The 12,354-nt window shown below is 34.4% G+C and overlaps 2 protein-coding genes across 2 annotated transcripts; both read right to left on the minus strand.

Annotated features, from left to right (window-relative positions):
* Nucleotides 1–2,519: 2,519 nt before the first annotated feature.
* LOC123917455 (40S ribosomal protein S25-2) lies at nt 2,520–4,776 on the minus strand. Its single transcript, XM_045969180.1, has 4 exons — nt 4,656–4,776; nt 4,485–4,559; nt 3,931–4,065; nt 2,520–2,890 (listed from the first exon to the last, which is right to left on the minus strand). The coding sequence occupies exons 1-4, from the start codon at nt 4,656–4,658 to the stop codon at nt 2,777–2,779; spliced, it is 327 nt and encodes a 108-aa protein (XP_045825136.1). The 5' UTR covers nt 4,659–4,776; the 3' UTR covers nt 2,520–2,776.
* Nucleotides 4,777–10,453: 5,677 nt separating this feature from the next.
* LOC123914776 lies at nt 10,454–11,143 on the minus strand. Its single transcript, XM_045965948.1, has one exon. It carries the CDS (start codon nt 11,141–11,143, stop codon nt 10,454–10,456), a length of 690 nt encoding a protein of 229 aa, XP_045821904.1.
* Nucleotides 11,144–12,354: the final 1,211 nt, after the last annotated feature.

The raw sequence follows: 12,354 nt of genomic DNA on the forward strand, positions 1-12,354 counted from the left end.
TAAGTAGGGTCAATATAAATAATCTGCATTCCTAAGAAAACAAAGACTAGAATTAGACCAAAAGAAAACAGCTAGGATGATTAGCCAAATTAAACATTTGTCTTGGACATTAATTTCTCAAACTTGTTAAAAGCTTAATTTTGTAGTCTTTCTATTTGTTTCTAAACAAGACTTGAATGAATATCTCTAAATGATACTATGGCTTCTAGTATTTGATTATATGTAATCATTAGCAAAACCTCAGATAATTACATTCATGTACAAATATGTTACACTTGTATTTACTTCAATGCTGATAGGGTTAAAATGAACTTAGTGATTATAGATTAATCAGAATAGTAGCTTTCAGCTTCCTTGAAGTTGCTGGTTATAGAAAAGGACTCATAGTCATGAATTGACAGCTATCCTACTTTCACAAATCAGAATGACATTTAAATCAACTCTCCCTCCTAAAATCCCTTGAAATTTTCTAAACCTTCTGATTTGTCTTCTTCCTTCAAAATTTGAACTGTTAATCGAAGCTCGATGTTTACGCTTTATTTTGATTGTAGAAAGACATCTTTGGCTAAACTAAAGATATCCATGAGCCTCAGAGAGTCAGAGACCCTTCCTGTAATTCATCCATCAATGCTTCGCTTGCAGGATTCGTGTGCAGGATTCATCCGAATTACGGGAAGGGTCTCTGACTCTCTGAGGCTCATGGATATCTTATCATTGCATTCATGCAAAGCAGACAAATCATTGAGTTTCCAGCTTAATGATGATGAAGAGGTGATGGTTTCAGAAGCCTTCGACCTGTGCAGATGCTCACATATTGTAATATGAAAGGGTGAGGTATAGCCAAATTTCATTCTTAGATAAGTAAAATGAGAGGCTAGATCATGTATAGTGTTCCTTATTTAAACTTCTGCTACTATATTCTCTACATTATAATATATAATAGAACTGTTGCTGTTGGAGACTAGAGGAATATATTCCTAGTGACACAAAATGGCATAGAATATAATCACACTGATATGGTTCTTTAGGACATCTTGGCACTGTCTGCTAAATGCTTCCCGCAAACCATGCTTACCAGCTCATTACCAATTTTCAACTCATGAATCCAACCACAAACAGTGTTAGATATGAAAAATCAACCTCAAACACTAGAATATGGAGCTAGCATTGAATTTGGATAACTTATCCAGAGCAAAAGAATTCATTCTTATTTGTTTATTAATTATTATGCTGTTCCTAGGCACTTAGTTCGGACAAACATCTTTAACTAGAAAATGTTATCTTTAACTATAAAAGGTTGCCAATATTTTTCATTTAGAACAAAACAGTTGGTGATATTCTAGAACTGTAACGTATCAACTGATGCTTGTTCTATACCCAAGATCACTAATAATCCTAGAGAAACAATTTTCGGTCAAACCTTATTTACCTCACGACCAAATTCTGGATTACGAGGACCTCTTCATTGGTAATAAGAAGGTTAACACACAAAAAAAAAGTATCAGATGGTTATAATTGGCATTGCATAACAAATATTTGTTTCCTTTCTACCTGAACTCCAGGAAAGAACAACTATGCCCATAGTGTTTATAGTCATTCCACTACTATTTGGGATGGTTACACACACCGCGCATAGATTCATTTGCTTTCAAGATTTTCATCATAAGATTTTCATCATAAGATTTTGCTAGTTCGGTTAACCAATTACTGTTCACTTTAAAAAGGAACGATCTCCTATTCTTGTTACATGTAACTTTTTCAAGAAAGTGAACAGTAATTTAATTTTATTTTTTTGGTTTATAACCGTCTGGTTCCTAAGGATTCCTAAGGAAAAGGAACCTTAGTAGTCTAGAATTTTTGTTACATGCACCTTTTGCAAAACAAATAATGCTCCTATAGGTTAGGTTTTAGTAAATAATAAAAAACTACTTCCCATCTCTATGTAAAAAAGTTAGTAAATATAAATAATTTTTTCCAGGCATTTTATAATCTAGCAGACGAGTAACAGTAAATATAAATATATTTTTTGAAAAAATAAAGTAAATACAATACAACTAAGTATAGTGCAATATCTATCTAAACCATTGGTGGTACCTATGATTAAATGTTGTCAAAAGCCAACACATGATTACATTCAACTATTCTATTTTCGCTTATTATATGTATGTATTACAAGTTTAGCTATCCCAGACAAGATCAAAATGAGAAAGCCAAAAATTCAAATTAAGGAGTATGAAGTGATAATTGGCAATTCAAACTTGAGTAGCCAACATACATTTTGTTGTTTACTTATGGGGGTTTATATGGCAATGATTAAGAACCTTCAGCTCACACGGGAAAGTTAACCAAATTGTGCTAGCATAAGAAAAGCATCTTAGATCTGGTAGTAACCACACATAACCAACATAACCAAATGTGTTCACATAAGAAAGGTATCTTAACTATAGTAGTAATCACACATAACCAACATGACCAAACAAACCATGATTAACAAGCACACAAAGCAAAACCATCAGAAATCAGTTGCCAACTAGTCTAGATTTCAAAATGAATCTCCATCACATTAGCAATTCAACTAAATAAAATAGGTCAGAATAAAAGAACTGCCACAATACCATAAACAATAGATAGGTGCCAAAAAACAAGGTTACAAAAAGAACCTCAAACTATGGATTCAGCAAAACTAATACAAGCTTGCATAATGTGCATCTCAAAGTTGAAAACAACAATACATAGGAACTTCTATTGATACTCTGCAAGTTGATCAGTACTACACCTAGGTGTTTGTAGCCCTGGTGTAAATCTGCTGACTTGCATGGGCAGACACCAACCTGATTAAACCTTTAGCCATCAAGTCTCTAATAGCCCTCCTTGCAAGTGATCCATTAATCTGCATAGTGCATGTAATGATATTTTCAATATTGACATTTAATTTTGGGATAGAACATTACTCATATAGTCGTGTGCATGTGCAAGCATGGGTGTGCATCACAAAAGAAAAGCTTAAATAACTGAATATAAATCATAACATTACATTGTTACAACTAAATTTTTTGACAAACACCAAATAAGACATATTGTCAAGCTCATACAGAACTTACAATGAGACAAAAGATATGCAGGCATAAATCATAAATCTAGTAGTTACAGAATATTTAGCTGCTAAGAATGCGCAAAGGAAACATCCATGGTCATGCACAAATATTGGTGTAAAAGAAGTGACGATGACAACAATAAAAATAAGATATCTAATTCTCAGAAACAACTGCAAGTACATGTTTCCCTGCACTTGGGACCATGGCCATCTCTTGAAATCTTAACAGATACACAACATCTGTAAATCTAGAAGTGTACTCTGTTCAGTGATTTTTATCCCCAAGCAATTAGCAAGAAAATATGGTTAGCAGATCAAAAAACAATATAAAACAACCTAAAATGCAGACTGTGCATCAACATGTAAATGTGCAGCTGAAAATTAGTAATGATACTCATCGGTTCAAATCATGCATCTTTTATAAAAAAACTAAAAATTGAATATATCTATAACTGGTGTCAAAATCTAATCGCTTTGCTTTTTTATCCTATGCAGCCATTCAGTTACCACGTAAAAAAAACAAAAAATCCAAATCCTCAAAGGGCCAACACAAATACAAGAAAACCGTTTCAATTTAAAATAATAGCCACTTAAATATGTAACAAGCATTCCACGATTAATCTTGGAGAATAAATAAGCTAAGCAGGAAGAAAGACAACATTAACAGAAAATGACATTTGACCAAGCCTAACTTAAAATATGACTTAAGCATTCAAATTCAGTGAAGGTTCAAGACTTTCAAGAACATACATCAAAACAACAACACATATACATTTTATCACCATTAACACTAATCTACACCACAAATTAAGAAAACTCATTAGCAAAAGAATTACCCTCAAACGATCAGAGAGAACAGAAGGAGTAATGAGCTTGTATTTGGGTGCTTCAGTTAACAGCTTGTCATAGGTAGCCTGATCAAACAGCACCATGTTGTTCACCTTCTCCTTTTGCTTTCCTTTGCTCCACTTCTGTTAACCACAAAAATACAACCCTTAAAATCACACTTACATATCTCATAATTCAAATCACAAAAAATCAATTATTTGAAAACCCTCATTATATACAATCAGCTCATTATTCATATTTCATTATTCAAATCATCCATCTATAAATCAGCATTTACTATCAGCTTCCAAAGAGCTTTTTTTGAAAAACCTAAGTAATCATTTTACTAGAATTAACCTTTCTGAAACATGTTCCCTTGTTCATATCAGCTAATTGAATGAAAAATCAATTACTTTTTTAAGGACTTTTAAAAATCAATTATTTGACCAAACTTATAGCATAAAAAATGAATCTAATCTCTGAAATTCACTATTCACTATTAAATTACACATGATGCAACAATAACTGGAAAAAAATAAAAACTTTGAAGAGAAAAACGAACCTTCTTCTTCTGCTTGCCACCACCAGATTTGGCTGGCTTGGAGGAAGGTGGAGGAGCCTTATCCTTCTTTGGAGCCTACAAAAACAATACACAAAACCGATTAGAGAGATGAATATTGAAGAATTGAGAAAGAGATGAAATCTAGAAGAAGATGAATTTGGATATACACACCATGATTTGGGTTGCGGTGAAGGAACTGGATTGACACAGAGGCGCGAGTTGATATCTGTAGTAGAGAGAGACGAGTCAAGAAACCCTAGGGTTTTTATATCGTGCATTTTATAATGGCTTCTTTAAACTACGTCGTTTGGTACCCGTTTTCATTTTTAATTGGGCCTCACGTAGGCCCAATAGGGTGAAGGTCTTGCGGCCCCAAAGAAATTATTTCGTCTTTCACTCTTTTTTGAGAACAAATTTCTTCATACCCCTATATTTATACTTTTACTCTTACAAATTAACTTTTTTTTTCCCAATTTTACCCTTTTATAATTTGACTTCACTTCTATAAAATATTTTCGGTACGAAAAAGTCTTTTGATAGCCAAATTTGTACACCAAAACAGTTGGAAAAAGTTTTTCGGTAGTTTTTTTTTTTTTAATCAGAACGGTTGAAAATGTTTTTTCAATAATTAAAAATGTAAACTATTGCAGTTGAGAACATTTTTCTGGTAATAAATATGGAATGGTTTAAAAAGAATCTGATAATACAAAATTTTAGATGCTTCAACTTAGTACAAAAAGACTTCAATTATAGCCATTGTTTACAATTGGATCTATGTTATTTTGTTTCTTCACAATGAAAGGAAGAAAAACATTTGAAACAAAAAGGTATAATCAAATCTTTCAAACGATGATGAAAAATACAACGCTTCTCGCTAAAAAATGTAAATATTTGAAATCTGAACTATTTCTGAGAATAACACCACTGCATATTCCCTTCAAATCCAATTTATCCTTTCTCATTGGTGGACGGTGGTGCGACGAGGCCTATTCTTTGCGCCATCCTTTCACCTTTTTGGGGTTGTTATTACCCCTTTTTTGCCGACGACCTTCTATTCTCAGCCTATATTTAACTTTAAAATTTGAACCGTCTTATTTTAATTGGACAAATTCAATCACTCTGACTGCATACAATCATGATAGGTGCTAACAACACCCAATTCAGATCCAAACCAGTATAAATGTTATTACTTATTATTATTATTATTTTTTTTGTAATTGAGATCAAAGTGGTAACATTTTGAAACATAAACCACTAACTTGAAGAAAAGAAGAGAAATAGCGAATCTAAAACTTTAAGGTAAGATACCATGAAACCATTTGGTCACCACTCATCACTGATATAAGGTTTGAATTTGATAAAGATCATGTCGATGGAACACAAATTGACACTGTCACTTTTTTATTGATCAACCATCCATGGACCATGGTTGAGTAAGAGTTAATTATTTATTCCCTTAGTACTTTTTTTAATTTGTTTGGTAGCTACTAGCAGCACAATGAGACAAGTTATTCCTGAAGCGGACACTTCAAATCAAACAATGCAGTGAGCGAGTGCGATTCTAGACGTGTGCTACGCATGTAATACATAATTCTAGACGTGTGCTACGCATATGATGTAATACATAATCTCGAACCATATCCAGAACAAGAATTCAAACTCCAAAAATATCATCCTATAAGAGAATAATTCTTTTATTTATCTATTTATTTATTTATCAAAACAAGAAGATGGTTACAATGAGATGCAATCTTAATGGGGTCACCCCCATATTGATACGTAGATTGACACATCCAATGCATACATGGCAAGAAGGCAATAGAAGCGTTGATTGGTTGGCTAATCATAGTTTAACTCATAGTTCTTTTGATGTAATATCTTTAGAGACTCCACCTAGAGAGCTCCAGAGTATCCTCTTTGATGATTTTTTTGGGCCTTGCATGCCTAGAAATGTGTGTTTAATTCCTTAATTTCTTTTTCATTATCAGATTTTTGATCGGATCATCCACCATTTGTATCTGCGCCTCAAACTCAATAGTGTTTGGCGCGATGAGGTATGTTAGAAGTCTCGTGTTGGTTACGAGATAGTCTGAATTTATGTAGATAAAATAGAGACAATCTTCACGTTATAAGCCAATTTTGCGGTGTTGAGTTAGACTCAACTCTTAATTCTCAGAAAAAGTGTTTGAAATAAATAGTTGAGATATTGTTAAAACTAAGATTTTTCATTATTTATTTTTTAAAAAAAATTTGGTATCCTGCCTTAAATTAGGATTTGAGGTTTGTAAATTTTATTTTTTTGGTAAGAAAAGTTGAACGAACATGGCCGAAATCGTCTGATACGGCTACTGATGTGGTTACAATTGTTAATTATTAAGAAAAGCAAAATAATTTGAAGGAAAATGTTTCTGATATTATTGAATGAAAAGGAATTGGCTTTATAAAGCCTTACATCAGTTCTGCCACATAGTAATCTAAACTGCAACACTAACTAAACATGCCTACAAATAAGGAATAATTCAAAAGACTTAGTCTGCCTACAAAGCCACTACTCCCAGTTAATAGGGAAAATAAAACAACCTTGCTTCCCAATTAACGGGACTTATTATAACATAATTGAAAAATTAAATAAACATCTACTAACTTCAACACTCTCCCTTAAACTGAATGATCATAAGCAATCAGTTTATTTCCTCTTTGGAACACATGCCAAGTAATGCCCTCAACTTCATAAAAGAATCAGCTTTCAAAGGTTTTGTTAGTATGTCTGCAATTTGCTCATCACTTTTGCAGTAGCTAAGCTCCACAACTCCTTCTTTAGTGAGATCGCGAAGAAAGTGAAACCTCACGTCAATGTGTTTGCTTCTTCCGTGTAGGACTGCATTTTTTGACAACTTAATTGTTGAATTATTATCACAAAACAACATAGTTGGACCTTGCTGTGCATACTTCACCTCTTCCAAAATTCTTCTAAGCCAAATACCTTGACAAGCACATGATGCGGCAGCTATAAATTCTGCTTCAGTGGTGGATAAAGTGACAACAGGTTGTTTCTTTGAGGACCATGAGACTGCAGCTCCAATTAAGAGAAACACATACCCGGATGTACTTTTGCGATCATCCAAATCCCCGGCATAATCACTGTCACTGAAACCAACCAATTCATTTCGTTCACTCTTCTTATAGAACAAACCATAGCTAACAGTACCTTTCAAGTAGCGTAATATTTTTTTTACTGCTTGATGATGGAGTTCAGTTGGTGATTCCATAAACCTGCTAATGAGGCTGACAGCATACATTAAATCTGGTCGAGTTGCCGTCATATACATAAGACTTCCAACAATCTGCTTATAGTAGGTGCTGTCAATCTTCACTCCTTCGACGTCTCGAGTAAGTTTTGTTCCAGGAACTATAGGGATTTGAACTGGATTGCAATCATCCATTTTAAATCTTTCTAATACCTCTTGAGCATATTTCTTTTGACAAATAAAGATGTCACGTGCAGATTGAGTCACCTCTATGCCAAGAAAGTACTTCATCTCTCCCAAATCAGTCATCTCAAACTCATTCATCATGGATTGTTTAAACTCGCTAAATAAGCGTTCATCATTTCCAGTGAATATCAAATCATCCACATATAAGCACACAATTAAAATATTACCTTTCTCTCCAGTTTTGATGTAGAGTGTATGCTCATAAGGACATTTGTGAAAACCAGCCTGGGTGAAATACGTGTCTATTCGACTATACCAAGCTCGCGGAGCTTGTTTCAATCCATAAAGAGCTCTTTTCAACTTATAAACCATGTGTTTGCTTCCCTTCTTTAAATACCCTGGAGGTTGTTCCACGAAAACCTGTTCCACAAGTTCTCCATGTAAAAATGCAGACTTGACATCAAGTTGATAAATAGTCCACTTATTTAGAGAAGCTAGTGAGATAATCATTCTTATCGTGTCATGCCTTGCCACTGGTGCAAATACTTCAGAATAATCAACTCCGTACTTTTGAGTGTACCCTTTTGCTACTAAACGAGCCTTGAACTTGTCAATTTCTCCTTTTTCATTCACCTTTGTTTTGTAAATCCATTTTACTCCCACAGTTTTTTCTCCTTCTGGCAGTTCCACTAATTCCCATGTGTTATTTCTTTCAATTGCTTCAATCTCTGCATCCATAGCCTTTCTCCATCTTGAACTTTTAATTGCCTCATCAAATGAAATGGGGTCACATCCAGCAAATAAGGCAAAGTGAGCCAATGTGTCTTCATCTGAGAGCTCTTCACCGCTTGTGTAATCATCCATCCAACCTGGCCTTCTCCTTGGATGTTGCATATTTTGTTGTAAAGTTTCAGCGCCCTCACTTCCATGATCAGATCAAAATTCATTTAATTCTTCACAATCATTGTCTGCATCCTTTTGTACTTCTACATTTATATTATCCTCAAGTTCAAGAGGCAATGATTTTCCTTTGTCATTGTTTTCCCAATTCCAGCTACTGATTTCATCAAACACCACATCTTTAGAAATACAAACTTTCTTAGTTAGAGGATTGTAAAGACGATAAGCCTTAGATTCTTCACTAACACCAAGCAGTACACATTTCTCTCCCTTATCATCAAGTTTCTTTCTCTTTGGATCAGGAACATGCACATAAGCAACACAACCAAATATTCTGAAATGATCAACAGCTGGTTTGTGACCGGATCAAGCTTCTTCCGGTGTCATATTCTTCACAGAAAATGTTGGACATCGATTGAGAACATGAACACTCCAATTAACCGCCTCCGGCCAAAACATCTTCGGCACATTTTTATTTGCTAGTAAACTTCTCACCATATTCATAATGGTTCTGTTTTTCCTCTCTGACACACCATTTTGATGTGGTGTGTATGCTGCAGTCAGCTGCCTCTTGATTCCATTACATTCACACACATTCACAAACTCACTAGATGTGTATTCTCCCCCACGATCTGTTCGAAGACATTGAATATGTTGTTTTGTCTCCTTCTCAACTCGTGCTTTAAATTTCCTAAACATTTCAATTGCTTCAGATTTTTCTTTTAGAAAGTATACCCATGTTTTTCTACTAAAGTCATCGGTAAAAGTTATGAAGTACCTTTTGTCACTGTTGGAAGTTGGATTCATTGGACCACATATGTCTGAATGCACTAGTTGAAGGACATGACTAGCTCTCCAATTACTTTCTCGAGGAAATGATTTTCTATGTTGCTTTGCAATCACACATTCTTCACATACATGAGATGGAGTTTCAATTTGTGGAAGCCCTTTCACCATTTCTTTTTGCTGCAAAGCTCTGAGTCCATTGAAGTTTAAATGTCTAAACCTGTAGTGCCACAACCATGAAGGATCGGAAACAGATACTTTGAGACAAGTCTGGTCTTCAAATGTTTCGTTTTTTAGTTGAAACATCCGATTTCCAGACATTTTGACAGCAATAATTAGTCCCTCTTTTGGATCATGGATTTGACAAGATCCCTTCTGGATTATAATAGCACAACCTGTTTCTTGCAATTGTCCTAGACTGATCAAATTGCTTTTGAGTTCTGGCACATAATATACATCATCCACAGTTTGCATTTTCTTATTCATTTGCACTTTAACACTTCCTTTTCCCATAACACTCATGCTAGAGTCATTGCCAAGCTTGACGTTTTGTCGAAAACTTTCATTTAAATCACAAAACAAATTTTTATTACCTGTCATGTGATTGCTGCATCCAGAATCAAGATACCATATCTCCCCATTTTCAGCTTGCTTATTCTCCATGTAAGCCATCAATAATATTTCTTCCTCGTCTGCTTCAACAAAGTTTGCTGTTCGTTCTGCTTTATAAGGACATTCCCATTGAAAGTGGCCAGTTTTGTGACAATTATAACATTCAAAGTATGACTTGTCAAAATTTCCTTCTCTTATGCCATGACCACGACCCCTTCCTCTTCCTCTAAAGCTTCCTCAGCCTCTGCTTCTTCCATAGGAATTTCCAACATGAGTCACTTTGAGAACTTGCTCTTCCTCAATGTGATTTGACATGCGTTGCTCATGCACTAACAGTGAACTTTGCAACTCATCTACTGACATAGTATCAATGTCATTAGACTCTTCTATTGAACATACGACATAGTCAAATTTAGAGGTCATAGAGCGTAGAATCTTCTCTATGATCGTAACATCTTCCATCTTCTCTCCATGAGTTCTCATTCGGTTTGCAATTGTCAGCGTCCTTGCAAAATACTCATTCACAGATTCTCCGGTTTTCATGTTCAGAATTTCAAACTCTTTACGAAGAGCTTGTAATTGAGCCCGCTTGACTCGAATCGTGCCTTGATACTTCTTCTTTAAGGAGTCCCATATGTCTTTGGCGGTGTCTTTCTTGAGAATAGTCTCTAGAACAACTCGATCAATTGCTTGATACAAGTAATTCTTCGCCTTTAGATCCTTTAGCTTCATGTCGTTTCTTGCCTTTAATTGTGCCTCATTCAAGGCTGCTTCATCTTTTACTTCAGGAATTCCTTCTTCAATCAATCCCCAATATTCCTTTGATCTCAAAAAATTCTCCATCAACATGCTCCAATGATCATAGTGACCATCAAGCTTTGGAATTGCTGGTTGCACAAATCCATTACTGCTCCCTTCAGATGTCATTGCTAATGTTCTTTGAAGACTGCCGCTTCAGTTAACCAGGCCCCTTTCGAAGCTCTGGTACCAGATGTTAATTATTAAGAAAAGCAAAATAATTTGAAGGAAAATGTTTCTGATATTATTGAATGAAAAGGAATTGGCTTTATAAAGCCTTACATCAGTTCTGCCACATAGTAATCTAAACTGCAACACTAACTAAACATGCCTACAAATAAGGAATAATTCAAAAGACTTAGTCTGCCTACACAGCCACTACTCCCGGTTAATAGGGAAAATAAAACAACCTTGCTTCCCAATTAACAGGACTTATTATAACATAATTGAAAAATTAAATAAACATCTACTAACTTCAACAACAATGTCATACACATGAGTAAAAATCACACCGCAATTGTGGTGTCATGCAATTATGGAGACTACCACGTCAACAATACTACAACAGCAATTACGAATGCATACCAAATTTAAAACCTATGATTAGAAATTTATATTGAAAATAATGGAAAATGAAAGAATTGGTTACAAAATGAGTCTATCTACCTATATTTCAACAATTACTATATGAATGAATGAATCATCTATATCTATATGGCATTGGTTGGTTGTTGTCAATTCTACTTACGTACGTTGAACTAATTTCTTTGAATTGGATTATGACGATTGATTCGTAATAATGTAAAATACTAATATTGTTAATGATATATACCCAGGTATATTTTCTTTGAACTATATGTAGATTTATTTATATTAATTCGATCCTGTTCGATTATTGGTGGGTCTATTGTATTGGGGACAGAAAGAGAGAATGGGAATCATTACAAATGTGCCAATTGGAATATATCATAGAATTTCTGTGAACACACACAAAGTCGTGAGCATCTTAATTAGATAAAAACTTAAAGGATATTTCTATAAGATATTTATGCAAATTAGACTTAGCTAGCTAATTAATTTGTCTGTTCAGTTTTGTGGAGCTTGTAACGATATAGAGGTTTGGGGAATCAATTCTAAACTGCTTAACTTGTTGTTACTTAAACTGTGGAAATTATTGAGAATATATCCGATTAAGTGCATCACTGATTTGTCGACATCGTTCACCAAAAATCTCAAAACAATTCTACTATATATTCTATACGGCATTATGTACGCTTTTCATGATATAAAAATAAGAGGAGTGTTTGCAACAATCTCTTTTCAACACTCTATTTACTTTC

Source organism: Trifolium pratense, linkage group LG3 (assembly GCF_020283565.1).
Source record: "Trifolium pratense cultivar HEN17-A07 linkage group LG3, ARS_RC_1.1, whole genome shotgun sequence".
NCBI classification, from domain to species: domain Eukaryota; kingdom Viridiplantae; phylum Streptophyta; class Magnoliopsida; order Fabales; family Fabaceae; genus Trifolium; species Trifolium pratense.

What these genes read in the sequence shown, in the direction of transcription:
- LOC123914776 (XM_045965948.1), bottom strand. Translation starts at nt 11,143, where the DNA reads ATGACATCTGAAGGGAGCAGTAATGGATTTGTGCAACCAGCAATTCCA.
- LOC123917455 (XM_045969180.1), bottom strand. An exon ending in GTGGCAAGCAGAAGAAGAAG is followed by an intron (nt 4,066 to 4,484) that starts GTTCGTTTTTCT and finishes TGTGGTTAACAG; the next exon opens with AAGTGGAGCAAAGGAAAGCA. An exon ending in TTCTCTCTGATCGTTTGAGG is followed by an intron (nt 2,891 to 3,930) that starts GTAATTCTTTTG and finishes TGCACTATGCAG; the next exon opens with ATTAATGGATCACTTGCAAG.